This window comes from Felis catus, chromosome F1 (assembly GCF_018350175.1).
Source record: "Felis catus isolate Fca126 chromosome F1, F.catus_Fca126_mat1.0, whole genome shotgun sequence".
In the NCBI taxonomy this organism is placed as follows: domain Eukaryota; kingdom Metazoa; phylum Chordata; class Mammalia; order Carnivora; family Felidae; genus Felis; species Felis catus.
Genome location: NC_058384.1, coordinates 35,081,021 through 35,099,728, shown reverse-complemented (window position 1 = coordinate 35,099,728; position 18,708 = coordinate 35,081,021). Strand labels below are relative to the sequence as shown.

The 18,708-nt window shown below is 40.9% G+C and overlaps 2 protein-coding genes across 9 annotated transcripts in view; both read left to right on the top strand.

The window, feature by feature from the left end:
* CR2 (complement C3d receptor 2) overlaps positions 1-1,356 on the top strand; it is a 34,227-nt gene extending 32,871 nt beyond the window's left edge. For 6 of the 7 annotated variants that reach the window (XM_045048881.1, XM_019821899.2, XM_006942818.3 and 3 more), the window contains one exon: positions 616-1,356. The gene's annotated coding sequence lies outside the window, so the exon portion shown is untranslated. The remainder of the gene's footprint in view (positions 1-615) is intronic. The other variant, XM_019821898.2, reaches the window with a different exon arrangement.
* Positions 1,357-5,460: 4,104 nt separating this feature from the next.
* CR1L (complement C3b/C4b receptor 1 like) overlaps positions 5,461-18,708 on the top strand; it is a 63,622-nt gene continuing 50,374 nt past the window's right edge. For both annotated transcript variants that reach the window (XM_011290964.4, XM_045048883.1), the window contains exons 1-4: positions 5,461-5,841; positions 10,987-11,166; positions 11,814-11,913; positions 18,295-18,380. In XM_011290964.4, coding sequence (XP_011289266.1) covers positions 5,724-5,841; positions 10,987-11,166; positions 11,814-11,913; positions 18,295-18,380 — 484 coding nt within the window. In that variant the 5' untranslated portion in view covers positions 5,461-5,723. The remainder of the gene's footprint in view (positions 5,842-10,986; positions 11,167-11,813; positions 11,914-18,294; positions 18,381-18,708) is intronic.

The window sequence follows — 18,708 nt, the reverse complement described above, 5'->3', positions numbered from 1 at the left end:
TACAACAAAAAATAGACAAAACAGGAGAACAAAAAATAGAAAACAATAGAACAATATAGAATAGAAAACAGAAATAGAAATATAGAAATAGAAATAATAGAAAACAATAGAACAAAGTAAAAAACAATAGAACAAAACATAGACATCGACTTATCATAGTGTGAGAGTAAGTACCTTAAACAAGATACAGAAAAACTGGTATGGTAGCTAGGAAAGCCAAGATTACCTACTGCTGGTGAACCATGGAAAGAGGAAAGAGAACAGCGGAGACCAGGCCAGAGTGATACCTAAATCCAAACCGCTAGGGGTCCCAAGTAAAACTAGTTTATAAATAATTTGTTGAATGAATGCATGAATGACAAAGAATGATACCATTGCTTGGATTTCTATCTCATTACTTATTACTTATCAACATAAAATTTAATTATCATTTCCTTCAGATCCTGTTTCTGAAGAAGGGATCTCTTGATAGAAAGTGTCTTCTAAGAGGCTTGATGCTCTATCGGTTATAGCACAGTTGGGGGAGAGAGAGAATGTTAACGTTCTCATTATGTAAATTTTGAGTCACATCACTGCTCTTCCTGCTGCCCCCTGAACAGAAATTCTCTATTGCAGTGTGCCTTGTTTGGATCCTACTGAACATCAGTTGGGACGAAACCATTTTAATATCAGCCGGTCTATGAGTATGGTCTCAACATCAGTGAAATGACTTCATAAGCTATGATTTCCCATATGCACTTTCTCTCAAGCAGAACAAAGAAAGTTTGCTTGATAATAAAGATGGGATCCCAGTCTCACCGCCACACTCTCTTCAAGGACTTTTTTGACGCCTCCCCTGTGATGTGCCTGGAGCCTGGCTATGGCTACAAACAACAGAACTCCATAAGTGTCGCCATTTTAATTAAGGAAGGCGCTAAAAAGCGCTGCCCTCCTATCTCGACCCTTCTTTTGTAATCAGCATACTTACTGTCACCATATATTTTTGGTTCTAGAGTGGTTTTAACTAAGCAAAGGAGAGAGGATTTCATGCAATTATGATGGGCATTCTTCTGTTGGGAAGTCTAATTTTATTTTAATAGTAGCATCTTGCTCTCATATGGTTAAACATTTCACCTGTATTTCCGCTTGTTTTTAGGGTTGTTGTTCTTTTTCCACAGTGTATACTTTGCCTTTCCATAATCACTCAGTAATTCCAATTTGCACATTTTTTTTTCATTATAGGAGTCAAGTTTTCACTGTAAGGTTTTGGTGTACAGTTCAGGCTTTGGATATTTCCTTGGCAGTTTTGTCAAAGCTCTGTGTCCTTTAATAATGTGTACAGTGGTTACTCAAATAAATTTTATCTTTTAACAAAAACATTTGCCTTACAGGATTTTTTTTCTTAGAGTCAATGAACTCTTAGAGTTTTTGTTTTTTGTTTTTTGTTTTTAATTTTAATTGCAGTTAGTTAAGGTTTCTAGAGTTCCTGATCTAACATTTATACATTCTGGATCTTCCCACTTTGTTGTTTTAGCCGACTTGCAGTCCACAAACTCCATTCCCTCATCCTCAAGATATTCTCTATTCGTCCAGACAACGCCTTTCCCTAGCCCCCTGCCACCACACTCGAAATCCAGCTGACAATTTTCCTTGTTCTAGCATTTATACTATTGAGAAAATAAAACCTTGCTCCGTGGCTACCACAAATTTCTCTTGCCATCCTCTCCTAGACTATGTATTCTGTTTGGCATCTTTTTTGTTTTTGTTTTAAAATATACATAACATAAAATTTAGAATCTTAACCATTTTCCAATGTACAGTTCATAAATGTTTGCATATTCATTATTGTGCAACAGATTTCTAGACCTTTCTCATCTTAGAACATTGAAATGCTCTATCCATTAAACAATAACTCTACATTCCCCTCTTCCTCCAGCCCTCAGAAACCACTACTCTACCTTCTGTTCCTATGAATTTGACTACTTTAGATACCTCCTAGATGTGGAATCCTACCGTGTTTGTGTGATTTATTTCACTCAGCATAGCATCAACTTTTCTCCTTGGTGTAGCATGTGTCAGAATCTCCTTCCTTTTTCAGACTGAATGATATTTCGTTGCTTGTATATATCACATTTAGTTCATTCATCTGTCAGTGGACATTTGGGCTGTTTTCATGACTACCGTACATAATGCTGCTATGAACATGAGTGTGCAAATAGCTCTTCAATTCAATTCATTGCTTTCAATTCAATTCAATTCATTGCTTTCAATTCAATTCAATTCATTGCTTTCTTTTTTTTTTTTTTTTTTTTTTAAATTTTTTTTTTTTCAACGTTTATTTATTTTTGGGACAGAGAGAGACAGAGCATGAACGGGGGAGGGGCAGAGAGAGAGGGAGACACAGAATCGGAAACAGGCTCCAGGCTCTGAGCGGTCAGCACAGAGCCTGACGCGGGGCTCGAACTCCCGGACCGCGAGATCGTGACCTGGCTGAAGTCGGACGCTGAACCGACTGCGCCACCCAGGCGCCCCCAATTCATTGCTTTCAATTCAATTCAATTCATTGCTTTCAATTCGTTAGACACATACCCAAAACTGGGATGCTGTTCAGCATCTTTTATTCAGTCATAATCAGTACTATTTTCATTCCTCCAAATTATCCGTCCATGCACCTCAAGCCATCTATTCTACCTTTGTCTCTATTCTCCTTCTCTTAGGAGCTGATGAAAGCATCACAGGGTAACTGGGTCAACCTCCTCTACCTCCACCTCTGTCACTTCACCCAAATACTTGTGTCCGGCTTGTACAGCTTCCTTAGCTTCTGTGAGTATGGGGATGGTGACAGGAGTAACGGCAGAGAAGGCTGCTCTGAGCTGAGAACTAGACCTTCAAGAAAGGGGGTGAGAAAGCAGATGTCAGGAAATCAGTGCATAAGGAAGTGGTAATGGGTGGTCTAATATCTGCTACTATATCTTCCCACCTCCATCCCCCTCCCTTCTCTACAGCATTTGACGGTTGCAATTATTCCACTCTCCACACAACTCATTCCAACTCTTGCTTTACATACAACTGACTCTTTTTTTTTTTCAACGTTTATTTATTTTTGGGACAGAGAGAGACAGAGCATGAACGGGGGAGGGGCAGAGAGAGAGGGAGACACAGAATCGGAAACAGGCTCCAGGCTCTGAGCCATCAGCCCAGAGCCCGACGCGGGGCTCGAACCCACGGACCGCGAGATCGTGACCTGGCTGAAGTCGGACGCTTAACCGACTGCGCCACCCAGGCGCCCCCAACTGACTCTTATTTTAACTAACTTTTAAATCTGGGGTCCTTAAGGACCACAGACCTCCAAAGGTTTATGGGTAGAACTAAATTTCAATATAGCCGCTTTCCTTTGTAATCCTAGATATTCTATTTTGTGCATTAAAAAGATTAATTCTAGGGCCACCTGGGTGGCTCAGTCGGTTAAGCATCCGACTTCAGCTCAGGTCATGATCTCACGGTTTGTGAGTTCAAGTCTCACATGAGGCTCTGTGCTGACAGCTCGGAGCCTGGAGCCTGCTTCGGATTCTGTGTCTCCTTCTCTCTCTGCCCCTCCCCTGCTCTCTCTCTCTCTCTCTCTCTCTCAATATAAATAAACATTTAAAAAAATTAAAAATTAATTCTGGAGGCACCTGGGTGGCTCAGTTGGCTAAGTGTCCAACTGTCAATTTTGGCTTAGGTCATGATCTCACAGTTCTTGTGAGCAACAAGCTCCACATTGACAGCTCAGAGCACGCTTGGGATTCTCTCTCTCTCCCTCTCCCCCCCTCACACACTCTCTCAAAATAAATAAATGAACATTAAGAAAAAATAATTCTGAGGAGGGGTCCAAAGGCTCAGCCAAAGAGACAAATGGGTCCACCATACACAAAAATATTAAAAACCATGAACCACATGTGAACCACATCTAAATGTTTCCATCCTGATCTTCCTATCATTTATTCTACATACATGTTCTCCCTTAAGAGTGCCATCAATTCCTGAGGTTTTGACCCTCTGCCACCCATTTCCTTTTCAAAAGGCCTCTTGCTGGACATCTCTGGAAGTCCGGTTTCATAATCAAACTATATTCCCAATATTTTCCTAGAACACTCTCACACGTCCTGGCTCTCACTAAAACTCCATCTGTCTCATGCCCCCAAGTCTTTCTCAGGTTTAAAAAAACAACAAAAAAATACTTTGACACTCTCTCTTTAAAAAAAAAAAAAAAAAAAAAAAAGTTTATTTTTGAGAGAAAGCACGTGAGCTGGGGAGGGGCAGAGGATCCACAGTGATGCGGGGCTTGAACTCACAAACTGTGAGGTCATGACCTGAGCCAAAGGCTGACACTTTACCAGCTGAGCCACCTGGGTGCCCCAACACACTCTCCCTTGATCAAGTTACCCTCTCTCTCCTGTATGTTTCCTACTGGTGCTGCAACAAGTTACTTTGTAGCTGGAAATGACTCAGATGTATTCTTTTACCAGCCTGGAGGTCAGGAGGCCAAATGAATCCTACAGAGCTAAGACCAAGGTGCTGCCTTTTCCAGCATCTAGAGGTGGCTGTCATTCTGTTCGGCTCATGGCAGCACCTCTCCAGTCTCTGCTCCGGTCATTGCCTTCTCTCACTCTGATCTAGTGCCTCCCTTTCATAAGGACCCGTGTGATAACACTGCCCACCTGGATAATCCAGGGTAATCTCCCACCTCAAAGCCCTTAACTCAATCACATTTGCAAACCCCCTGTTGCCGCCTAAGATAACATAGTCACTGGTCTGGGGATTAGGATGTGGGCATCTTTGGGGTCATTATTCAACCCATCACACACACCCATTTCTCTCACCCTTGAATTCTTAACCCCCTGCTCCAAATGCATCCTTCCCCCACGTTTTTGTTCATTTCAACAAATAGCACCATCACTCATTTTGAATCCCGAGGCTAATTCAGGATTCAAGGCTAATTCTCTTTCTCAGCACTAACTTTAAGAAAGGAAGTAACCAAAATCCAATGCATGAATAAATTCTGTTCATTCTGCCTCCAGTTTCTTAATTGTCCACTTTACCTCCAGTCAAGGCCACCATCAAATCTCACCTGGATGATGGCAAAACCTCCTTGCTGGTCAGCCCCATTCACTATCGCCTTATTCCAAGCCAGTCTCCCCGCCGTATAGACAATTATATGTTTAAAATGTAAATCTGATTAGGTCAGCTAAAAAAAAAAATTTTGCCGGTGGCTTGGTATTTCTCAATTCAACGTAAAGGAATTAGTTCCTGGTATTTCCTACATACTGTACATGTTGCCCCAAACGGTGGCTTTCACACAAGGAGCAGGCATTTCGTCTGCTGACCTATTCACGCGGATTCTTGACCAGGGGAAAAGTCAGGCGGAGGCGTCGGAAAGCTGAGCAGCAAGATTCCACCGCCTTTATCCGGAGCCGCCCAGCCTCCACGCGGACGACATCAAGGAAACGAAGCATCACCAGCTTTTGCTCCTGCGGAGGGCTCCCGATGGTGGTCGTGGGAGCGAAACTCGTTAGAAACGATGCAAATTAGTAGTAAACAGGCCCTCGCCCCTTAAGGGGAAGCTGCGGTCAAAGTCTTCTTTCCGCCCCTCCCAGCTGCACTCTCCATACTCCGCAGCGCTGGGAGCGAGCGCGTTGCCTCTCATCTCCCCGCTGCTCTCTCCGCTGCGCTTTCCTTCGAGGTCGCACCTCTTCCTGAAGAGGATGGGAGCCTCTCCTCGGAGGAGCCCGCAGCCTCTCGGGCCGCCGGCGCCCCCTCTCTCCCGCTCCGGAGGAGCCCTCCTCGCGGTTCTGCTGCTGCTCACGCTGCCGGCGGCCTGGGGTGAGACTCGGGGCTGGGCGCTGGGTGGGGCGAGAAGGCAGGGGGACTCTCAGATCCCCGCCCATGCCCGGACCCTGGTGGCTCTGGGTGATCCCCTCTGCCGGGGCTTGTGTTGTGCCACCGCCCGGGAGCGCGCAGGTGCCGAGCAGGTGCCGAGCAGGTGCAGCAGGAAATTTCTCTGCCTTTGTCTGTTAACAAAGGCCGGCGAGAGAGGAGCGCAGTGCTGATTGCAGCCAAGAAACGGGGGGGGGGGGGGGGGGGGGGGGGGGGGGCTGGAAATACGACCAACTTGGGTTCTAATCCTAGCAAGTTCTTAAGTGTGAGGAAGGTTCCTGCACCTGCCCGAGTCCGTTTCCTTTTCTGTGTGGTGTGAACCCGGATTTCTACCTCGTGGTGTTGTTACCTAAATGGCATGAAGTGTGTCCAGGGGTCTAACACAGAGCCTGTCACTTAAGTTCTTTCCTCCAGCCAATCTTTCTGAACTTTGTGCGTGAGGGTGTTTGGACAAGGAGTCCTGCCGGTGGAGTTTTCACCTTGCATCTGGTTGGATGCGCCCCACTCACACCCCAGACCAGCACGTGCACCTATTGAGCGCCAACGTGTGAAGAAGTCCCACGGGGTTGGAAGAGCCAGCGAAGTTCCAGAACCCTCAGTGTCACTAGTGGCAGATAGAAGGGAAGTGTAGAGATGTTTTCACAGTGTGGCAGTGTGGTCATGTGTTTTGGTAGAAAATAAAGCCTGTTATAACTGATGGGAAATTTTGAGGTGGCATCTTCCCTTCCTTCCTTCCTTTTAAATAGGTAAACATTTTCAGTTTGAACCCTTCTCTTCTTATTTTTGGCTTTCTGAGAAGTCTTAGTTGCTTGGACTCATTGGTAAAACCTCTCCGTTGAAATGAGAGTCTTAATTATTTTTGTCCAGCCTCTTCCTGACCAAGTGACTTTGTTCTCTGTTGTCGCTAGACATTGTGTGTTCATTGTTTGTGCCGTCTAAGAGAGTAAGGAAAAAGGAAAACCAAGTTTCCACTGAAGTCATTACTAATAGACGTCCTAAAGTAACCAACCAGGTGAAGAAACGTGATAAAGCCGAAAGTTTTATTACTAGAAGAGAAGCAAGCCAAGTGTATTAAGCAATCTGTGGTCAACGAGTAGAATTTTTTGTGAACCTTTTGAGTATATATGTGTCTCTTCTTACTGGAATGTTAATTGCAAAAAAAAAATATTTGCTAAGGTTATCATAATAACCTGAAAATGTGAAACAGCTTAGTAATTTACTTGCCAAAGGAATTTAGGTAAAGAAAATGTTTATGGAATGCTGACAGTGTGCACAGCACTTCGGACTTTATGAGAGAGCTATTTCTCCAAGGTGCATTCATGTAGAAGCTGTGTGGTGGAGTTTTATGAACTTTTCTTAAAATTTTTTTTTCAACGTTTATTTTATTTTTGCGACAGAGAGAGACAGAACATGAACGGGGGAGGGGCAGAGAGAGAGGGAGACACAGAATCGGAAACAGGCTCCAGGCTCCGAGCCATCAGCCCAGAGCCCGATGCGGGGCTCGAACTCACGGACCGCGAGATCGTGACCTGGCTGAAGTCGGACGCTTAACCGACTGAGCCACCCAGGCGCCCCTTATGAACTTTTCTTAATTAGGAGGCCTGGGTTCTGTTTTTTTCAGCCGCTACTTACTATCTGTCGGCCTGGAGTCCAGCAAGCCAGTCACATCCCTGACTTTCAGTGTCCATACATAGAAAATGAACATAGTCGACATCCTGTCCTATGAGAGGACTATTGTGAAAATCAAATGAGGTAGTGTATGTGACAGTGTTTTTTGTAACCTGAAAAGCCCCTGTAGATCTGAGAAACCATGAGTAGGACCTTCCCTGACAAGAGCCTAAAGACCACAGCATGACTCAAAAGGGGGACATCTCAGCTTTGATGATCAGAGAAGGCAGAGGGCAAGGAGCATGGCGCTCGCAGCATTTAAGGAGTGAATCCAAATTGGACATGCGGATTCACCCAGATAGTTATTTCACATACACAGGAGCACACTCAGGGTACTAGGGCAGTGTGGAGCATAGGACGGACTCTGGCGCCCTCACCTGGTCCTTGGGGCAGATCTCACTCTGTTGCCGTGCCGTGTAAAGACGCAAGGTAGAAAAGATGGCAAGTCCAGTGGCTTTCTGTGAATTGTCACCTAATTCAGTTTAAATGTGTTCAGATGAGCAGGTTTATGGTTTATATTACCTCGTTTTATCTAATATAACCTCTGTGATCGCACAAGTAACTTCGAAGTGTTTCCACATAGAAACAGAATGAAGATAATTCTAATAAGGCCAACTTAAGCAAACAAGACAATCCCTGCCACGCATGGACACACGCAGACATGCGCACACAGACACACGCAGGCACACACATATCCAAGTTCTTTGTCAGAGACACTAAGAGGAAGAAACGTTGTCAGTCTAATCACAAGTGACCAGAAGTTCACAAAATAAAACGAGAAAATGTCAAGACTACTTGAAATGAACATCCACCTTGTGAACAGAGAAACTCATTGTGACTATTTTGTCCCTTTAGACATTAATTAATGATCATATTAAGTCATCATGATTAGCAAAGCATTTAAAATGTTTATTTCATCTCTATCGCGTATTTTAAAATTTCTATTTATGTATAACATGTGATATTATATAGTTTTATAAATATAAAATTATCACATATATTTAAATATATTTACTATTTTAATATATAATACATGTAATATAGTTCTTTTATATAACAATGTTATATAAATTATGTTATATTTATATATATATAACATGACATTACAATTTGTTATACAATTAACATATATAATTACATCATATGCATGTGAAATTTATTAAGTGGTATAATATGAATATAATTTAATGTGTAGTATTAAGTTGTTATAGTTTGTATATATAGTTTATAAGTAATTTATAATATACATTAATCTGTATAATATAGTATATATTATATATTATAATATAATAAATTAATATGTTATATATAACATAATATTCCAAACTATATATTATAATACATAATATTATATATTACATTAGATTACATAATATACCAAATATAATATGTAGTATATACTAATATTATAAAATACATAAATATTTTTAAATATTAAATATAAATACATTAATTTTTTTTAAATGTATGCTTTTTTTCCTTAACTGATGAAGGTGTTTTAACAAAACATTTGTAGACATTTGCAGATCTTTTCATAAAAGAGTAGAATCTGCAGACTGGAGACCAGAGTGTGTCCCAGGTTGACAGTTCATGTTTGAACAGAGGCATGGAAGTAATAAGTAAATTGTTTTTCTAGCACAGAGTAAATCAATCTGCCTTGAATGGAAAATTTGGATTGGGAGTATTTCAATGTGGACTGGGTCACCCAAGACAAAACCACAGCGAGATGATTGTATACACCCACTAGAATAGCTAAAATGTTAAAAATTGAGCATACAGTGTTGGCAATAAGATGAACTAACTGGAATGACTTCCAACTCCTTTGGAAAACAGTTTGGCAGTTTCTTAAAAAGTTAGACACAAATGTGTCATACGACTGAGCATTTTACCCCTAGGTCTTTACTCAAGAGATGTGAAAGCATGCGACCACACAAAGACTTCTATAGAATTTCCACAGTGGCTTCACTTGTAATAGCCTACAACTGGAAACAATCCAAATAACCTCCAGCAGCTAAAGAGATGAACTAAATTAAGTATATTTGTACAACTGAATATTACCGAGCAAAAAGAAATAATTTTTTTTTAAATGCAACAACCCGGATAAATCTCAAAATAAGCTTTCTGTGTAAAAGCTAAGCCAAAAGAAAAGAAAAAAAAAAAGTACCAACTGAGTGATGTGGTTTATATGAAATTCTAGAAGGTCAAATCAGTCTGTTGTAAGAGGAAGCAGGTCAGAGATCACCTAGAGGAGGAGGTGGAGAGATGGATGCATTACAAAGGGACATGAGGAAACTAGAGGGAGCCTGATGGAAGTGTTTGTTATTTCCGTTGTGGTAATAGTTTCATGGGGCATACGTGTGTCAAAAGTCATCAAATTGAATACTCCAAATACTTTTCAGTTATTGTATTTAATATACTGTAAAGCTATGCGGAAGAGGTTTTTTTTAGTAAATTAGAGTAGATCTTGAGTTTATGGAGTTCACATTAATATATTTATTATAGGACAAATAGGATAAATAATTTGAGGGATCGGAAATGAAGGAGGAAAAGGAAGCTAGGTCAAGCTTTCTCTAGTGAGGATTCATACATTCTTTTTTATTTGGGCTATTATCCATATTTGCATTTTTACTTTTGCCTCACAGCTAGTAAGTAGAAGTTCAAGTCCAGATCGATATGAATCCAGTTCCTAACACTATACACCATTATATTTTGTATTAGTTTCTTATTACTCCTGTTACAAATTACCACAAGCTTAATGAACCAACTTCAGTTCAGGTCACGATCTCACAGTTTGCAAGTTCAAGCCCCACATCGGGTTCACTGCTGTCAGTGCAGATTCCCTTTGGATTGTTTGTTGCCCTCTCTCTGCCCCTGCCCCACAGGAGCTCTCCCTCTCCCAAAAATAAGTAAAAATTGAAAAAAATTTTAAATAATAAAAATTAAAAATTTGAAAAAACCTGACAGATTTCCAAACCTAGAATAAAATGATATTTTTCCAACAGATATTTCTTCTTGATTACATACTGTTTGACTGTAAATATTATTTTTATTACCTTAACTTAAACATATTAGGCCTGAAGGGGAGATAGCTGAGTCTAGTATTTATATATATATATATATATATATATATATATATATACACACACACATACATATACACACACATATATACATACACACACACACACACACATATATATATTTAACTCTTAATTGCCTTCAAAATAGCAACGACTTTCTAAGTGAGTAGATGCTGATTTAAAAAGTTCATATCTAAGATCGCTACTAAGGGAAGCAATCATTTTACCATTATTACAGTATTCTTCTTCTTTGATCACATCCATGAAGCATATTGGAGAAAAACAGACAGCAGAGTAGAAGTTTCTCCATTAACTTTGATGCCACTGTGGTCTTGGTCTCCAGGTAATTGCAAAGCCCCGGCACAGCTCCCGTTTGCCAGGCCTACAGAACCGATTGAGAAGTTTGAGTTTCCCATTGGGGCATCTTTGAACTACATATGCCGCCCTGGTTACTACAAGAAACAGTTCCGTATCACCTGCCAAGAGAATTTGACCTGGTCAAGTGCTGAAAACAAATGTGAACGTAAGTACCTTTAGACTGAGAATTCCACTGTGTCAGTTAAACGTCCATAAGAGCTGATTCAATTGTTCAGGTTGAACATCATACCAAGATGCGTATGACTTAATAAGTTTGCCTAAACGGGATTGCAGATGTGAGAGTTATTCTTTGCGTCCTATCTTCCTATTGCTTTGATTTCCTGACACCTTCATTACAAGTTCGATTCATGAGAAATGACTATCACAAGGCATGACTGAGGGAAAACCTCCATTCAGTAGGGGTTCCCCGTTGTCACCACTGAAACTGAGTAACGAGTGACTTGGGAAAGGAAAGAGAAGTGTAGGCGGGGAGAAAATCCCACACTTCGAGACCCTGATTTACACTGGTTGAATTACAAAGTGAACACTTTGGGAATAAGGGAAGTTTACATTTTTCTGGGAGGCACAGTATGAGGATGAGGTAGATCTGGAGGAAGGCTCTTTTTGAAAGTGGTGCTTAGTGGGTGGCTGGTCCTAAGGCAGTCTTGTAAGTGTCTTCCAGGGGGCAAAAGCCTTGGAACTACAAATGCTTTTCAGTAAAGGTTGGGACAGCCCGTTGGGATCTTATGTACTTACTAAGAGAAGTTTGGAGTGTTCGATGTCCGGTCCCCAAATTCTACTTCTTTCCCATAGGTAAATCATGTGGAACTCCTCCAGAACTCATAAATGGCAGAATGACTATAAACGGAGACACCAAGTTTGGATCAACTGTTAATTATGCTTGTAATGAAGGGTGAGTCTAGTGCCAAGCATCACTGTTGGGGACGACAGTTCCAGAATTGTAGCACCAATCTCTAAGCAATAGTCTTAGAAAGTCTACCTGCCTATTAAAAACGTAGCAATAAGAGAGGTGCCCGGGTGGCTCAGTTGGTTAAGCTTCTGACTCTTGGTTTTGGCTCAGGTCATGATCCCGATGTCATGAGTCCGAGCCCTGCCTCAGGTTCTGCTCTGATGCTGAAAAGCCTGTTTGAGATTCTCTCTCTCACCCTCTCTCTCTCTGCCCCTCCCCTGCTCTCTCTCTCTCTCTCAAAATAAATTTTTTAAAAAAGAGGTTAAAAAAACAGCAATAAGATTTCTAAATAGAAGTGGTGGCTTGAATCCAGGCATTCAACTCTGCCTGAAATGACTAAACAAATATTGGAAAAATAGGAAAAAACCTATATCCGTGCTAGAAACCTGGGGGTGGAGAGGAAAGATGCCTACTGCACAACCAATTAATGTACCTAAAACCAAGCGAAACATTCATTAAATGGGAAGGACCAGCTCTCTAAAGAAGCAAATGGAACAAACATTAGTTGATCCATGCATCTATTCTTGCCCCAAAGCGCCACGAACTAGAGATGTTGGACTGAGAAGTGGGAAAGAATGATTTGTTTGGGATGATGGAGCTGAATGGTAGACAGGCAAATTTCGATTGTTAGAGCCCCTCTCCAGAAACACACACAGTGCAGAAATCTTGCTGTGGGCATATTCTTGGCTTATCCTGAAGGGAGACAACCAATTCAGGAAAGAAGTAGAGAGACTGTTTTACCATAGATCTTAACTTTTGCTTTGTTTTTATTATTTATTGCTCACTTAAAATACATTTAGTAGCATAAGCAATAACAATAAAATGAACTTTGGCGTATACACCACCTACCTTAAGAAACATTGCTAAGTACCTTGGAAGCCTCCTATGTGCCTTTTCCAATTCCCCTTCTACCTCCAACATCTGTCTGGAAGTAACGACCATCCCGAATTTTGTGTGGTTCGTTCCCTTCCATTTGTTCCCCTTTTCTCCCATACATACTCCAAGTCAGTTTACATTTAGCTTTCCCTAGTTTAAGCTTTATGTCACTGGCATGATACGCTATGTACTTCTCTTCAACTGGCTTTTCTATTTAACAGTTTGTTTCTGCCAATTATCTATGTGGTTGTGGTTAATTCATTTTCACTTGGGAGAGTATTTCCTTATGTGGGTATGCCACAATTTATTTTTTCTTGCTTGTTATATTTGGATTGTTGCCAGTTTGTTTTACTTTGTTTTGTTTTGGCTACTCTAGGCATTCCTGATATGAATATACATGCCTCCTAGCGCACATGTACCAAAGTTTCCTTAGGACAGTGGTTTTCAAACTTCTCTTATCATGATCCACAGCTAAGAAATGTAGTTTTGTAACACACACACACACACACACACACACACACACACACACCACACGATTTTAATATAAATTAAAAGTTATTGAAAACTTCTTACCACTTCTAATCAACATTGTACTGGAGGTTCAAGCCAGGACAATTAATCAAGAAAAAGAAGCAAAAGGCATCCAAATTGGAAGGAAGGATTAAAACAGTTTCTGTTTGGGGGCACCTGGGTGGCTCAGTCAGTTAAGAATCCGACTTCAGCTCAGGTCATGATCTCACAGTTCATGGGTTTGAGCCCCACATTGGACACTGTGCTGACAGCTCAGAGCCTGGAGCCTGCTTCAGATTCTGTGTCTCCCCCTTCTCTGTCCTTCCCCTGCTCACGCTCTCTCACTCTCTCTCTCAAAAATAAACAAACATTAAAAAATTTAAATAAATAACTGTTTGAAAATGATGTGTTTTGTATAGAAAATCCTAAGGAATGTACACACACACACACACACACACACACACACACACCAAAAAACCTATTACAGCTAATAAATAGTTCAACAAGATTCAGGATATCAGACCAATACACAAAATTAAATTGCATTTCTATACTCTAGCAATAAACAATCTAAGAATGAAGTTAAGAAACCAGTTCCACTTACAATAACATCAAAAAAATAAAATCACTTAGAAATAAACTGCACCAAAGAAGCATAAAAGTATACACTGAAGATTATGAAATATTTTGGAAAACAAAATGAAAGAGGATCTACATAAATGGAAATATATTCTATATTCATAGATTGGATGACTTAATATTGCTAGTGTTATAATAATATTGAATATTATAGAATTATAGAATATTGACTTCACCAAATTGACCTGCAGATTTAATACAATCCCTATAAATTCCAGCATCCTTTTGCAGAAATCGACAAGTTGATCCTGAAATTCTTATGGAAGTGCAAGGCACCCATACAGTCAAAAAAAATCTTGAAAAAAGCAGAACTTCTCAATTTCAAAACTTACTATAAACCTACAGCAATCCAGAATGTGTGATACTGACATAAGGACAGATGTACAGATCAATAGAACAGAATTGGGAATCCAGAAGTAAAACCATACATTTATCATCGACTATTTTGCACCAAGGCACCAAGACTGTTCAAAGGTAAAAGAAGAATCTTTTCAACAACTGGGCCTGGGGCAACTGAATAACCAAATACAAAAGAGTGAAGGAGGAGGAATGCATGTCATGAATTGTGCTAACAGATTAAACCTGAAATGTTGGAGGAACCCAACTCAGTCTGGAAGTACAATAAATATTTTCTATATACTGCTAGATCTGTTTTATAATATTTTATTTCAGATTTTTTTCCTTTTTATTCTCATAAGTTTGATAGGCTTCATAATTTCCCATTCTCATGCTGTCCTTGTCTGGCTTTATAACCAATTTATCCTCATAAAATGAGCAGAGTGTGTTTCTTTTCTAAAGCAGGCTTGATCTATCAATTTTTTTTCCAATTTCCTCTTGTATTTCTGGGTTTTGTTTTATATATTTGAGGCTATGTAATTAGGTGCATACACATTTAATACTTCCATATCTTCCAAGAGCATTAAAACTTATGTCGATTGCAAGAACTTCCAGTTCCAGGACACGATGGGCAGACTCACTTTTCTCTGTGTCTCTCTATGTAGCTAAATACCCTGGAAACTGTTCAACACGTAACCATGAAAGGACCACAAAAGGTGGAAAGGAGATGGGCTGGAGGACTATAAAACGTAAAGAGTGACCCCGTAGTGAGGTCCCTGGATTTCCTTTTTATCTCCAAGACTGGGTGCTTGGAAGGAACGCAACCCTGAATATTCAGCAGGCAGGAAGAGAGGGAGAGAGAAGCCTGTTCTCTGGTCAAAGGGCTGGGAAAAGGGAACCTTAGTGGGGAGGTGGTGGGGAGACATGTTGATGGCAATAGTGGTCCAATCTGCCCAGCTTAGCAGCATAAGCAGAAATCAGGGATCAGGGGAGCGTCTCTCCTTCTCGGAGAAGCCCTGAGAAGCAGCAGGTCCCCAGGTCACCAGCAGCTGTATCAATGGTAGAACCTGGGCTTCAGTCCCAATGACAATTTTATCTAATGCCCCACACCAGCCAGCAGCAGTGAGCTCTCTTCTGCCGGTGGTGACGGCGTCAACCGAGCCCAGTTGGCGAGACCTAGACTTCAACCCAGCAGCAGAAAGGGAACCAGGTTCGGGGTTTCCTCCTCCTCCGTGCAGTAGGAGAGAGCCTCCCAGACCCATGACTCCTGGTTCTCCACCCAGCAGCAAAATGCAGCCTAGATAGGGGCTTCCCTCCACTGGTGGCCACAACACAAAACAAAGGGGGAGCTCCCCCTTCCCCAGATAGCCAGAGAACAGGCCAGGGAGGTTCCTCTCCATGCAAGGGTTGAACATCTCTCACGCCTCACCTAGTGGTACCAGGCAGGTCAGAGAAGCGCCTCCGCCGTCCCAGGCAGTGTCAGCAGGGATGCGGAGCCAGGAGAATGAAGCCGACCAGAATAGCCCTGCAAGACTGGAAAATCCAATTGTCATTGGAACTAAAGCCCACAAAAATAGGCCAGAATCTACACACTACCCTAAAGAGAGCGGTTACGTGCTCAACTTGATTTCACTAAGAGCAAGAGTCACTTAACACAATATCCCAAGTGTTAGGATCCAAGAGAAAAATCACGTGTCACATCAAGAACCAGGGAAATCGCAGCTTGACTGAGAAGGGATAATCAATACCAGTAAGGATGCCAATGCCCAGATGAGTCAGATGTTGGAACTATCTAACGAAGATTTTAAAGCAGCCTTCATAAAATCGCTTCAATAAGTAATTACAAATTCCCTTGAGAAAAATCTTAAAGGCAAGCAAAGAGAAAGGACACACTACCTGTAGGGGAACACAATTTGAATGGCAATGGGTTTACTATCTGAAAATATGGAGGCAAGAAGGAAGTGGCACACCTTTTCCAAATACGAAAGAAAAGAACTTATTAACTGTGAACTCCGTGTCTTTAAAAATATTAATCGCATACCTGGAATAAATCCCAGTTGGCTATTGTATATGATTCTTTTTATGTACTGTTGGGTTTGATTTGTTAATGCTTTATTGAAGTTTTTTTTACCGTCTATAAAATGTTAGCAAATCAAACCCAGTAAGGCATTAAAAAAATTGCCTACAGTGACCACAGTGGAAACTACTCCGGGTATGCAAGACAGATTCAACATCCAAAAATCAATCAACATAATCAACTATATTAACAGGCTAAAGAGGAAAAAATTTTTTAATATTTTAGAATTGTCTTATGTATGTATTTTAAGAGAGAGAGAGAGCGGAAGAGGGGCAGAGGGAGAAGGAGAGAGAGAATCCCGAGCGGGCTCCACACTGTTAGCATAGAGCCCAATGTGGGTTCTAGCTGGTGAACTGTGAGATCATGACCTGAGCTGAAATTGAGTCAGACACTTAATCGACTGATCCACCCAAGCTCATATTAATTTGTATGCTCAAAGTAGAAAATATATATGCTCATATCAACGGTCCCAGAAATTGCAGTTGACAAAATCCAATAACAAATCATGGTAAAAACTCACAGCAAGTTAGGGATGGAATTGAACAAGTCTGAAATCAAGGTGTAAGCAGGTTGGTTCCTACTGGAGGCTCTAAGGAAGAATTTATTCCATGCTTTTCCCCTAGCTTCTGGTGGTTACCAGCAGTCCTTGGTATCACTTGGCTATAAACACATCTCTCCATCTCTGCCTCTGTCTGGCTTTGCCTCACATGACTTTGCCTCTGTATGTGTTACCTTTGTCTTCCCTCTGTGTGTCTCTTTGTCCAAACTTCCATCTTCCTTTGAGGACACCAGTCATTGGAGTAGGGCCCCCGCTAATCCAGTGTGAACTCATCCTAACTCTGTTACATCCGCCACAAACTTATTTCCAAATAAAGTCAGATTCTGAGGTTTCAGGACGTAAATTTAGAGGCATACTATTGAATCCAGAATGGACATGAATGGACATGTCATTGAAGAGAATATGCGATGTAAGTACATGAACATATATTCAGCTTCATTAGCCATTAGGAGAATGCAAACTAAAACAACGCGGTGGGGGGCCGGGGGCGCACCTGGGTGGCTCAATTGGGTGAGCGTCCGACTCTTTGGATACATGTCATTTTACATTGGTCCAAGCCCATAGAATGTCCAACACCAAGAGTGAACCCTGATGTAAATTATGGACTTGAGATGATAATGATGTGTCCACGTAGCTTCATCAATTGCAACAAATTGTACCATTCTGGTGGGGGATGTTAGTAATGTGGGAGGTTGTGCATGTGTGTGGAAAGGGAGTATATGGTAAATCCCTGTACCTTCTGGTCAATATTTCTGTAAACTTGAATCTCCTCTTAAAAATAGTCTGTATAAAAAAAAATTGCATAGATGTAAATACACATGCACCCCCTCACACAAATTAGCACAAATAAAACTGAGGAAATTTGAACCAAATTGGCAGATCATACCTATGCCAATGTCCTGGTTGTAATATTCTACTATAGTTTTGCAAGAGATTATCAATGGGGGAGATATTCCACATTTATGGAACGCTTGGAATAGTTTGTGGCATACTAAGTGAGAATTTCTGCCTTGACCATTTTAAATATGAAATCAGTGTTGGACTTTTGTTGTTCTGTTTGGATTTCCTTTGGTTTGAGGTTGATGAATCTTAAATACTGTAGGTTTCTACAAAAGCATGGCTTAAAGTAGAGAGAGCCCATTTAGTTGAGAAGGCATGAAGAAAAAAATTTAAAGTCCAAATGAAGACATAAACTTTGGGAAAGTGATAGTACTATGACAGATGGAAATTGTCCTTCTGAATTCTCCAAGATTGCGATCTCTAGTAAGTAGCAATATAAGTAGGAAAATGAACAGGGAATATAACATTCATTCTTCTTTATCTTTAGATACCGACTCATTGGTCAGCCCTCTAGCACGTGCCTCATCTCGGGCAATACTGTCGTCTGGGATAACAACCCACCTACTTGTGAAAGTGAGTTGAGATATTCTTTCCTGTTACCTTCACCAATGGATTCTAAGTTTCCTCCTGGAGTTGTAAAAATCTTAATTGAATTCCTTTTGTGCATTCTGTCCCTCAATCCCTAGGGGGTTTCTGGCAACTGTTTCCTTAAATGTTTCCTTATCCCAGGATGTACCTTTTCTGAATCTGGGGACTTAAATGCAGAAAAGCCTTCAAACTTTATTTTTACTTCAAATAATTTGGAATTATGTTGACTGTACCACCCCCAGTATAACAATCATTCTGCTTGGCAAATTAGTGAAGATTTTTTTTTAAGTGTTACTCTCCAAGGTTGGTGAAG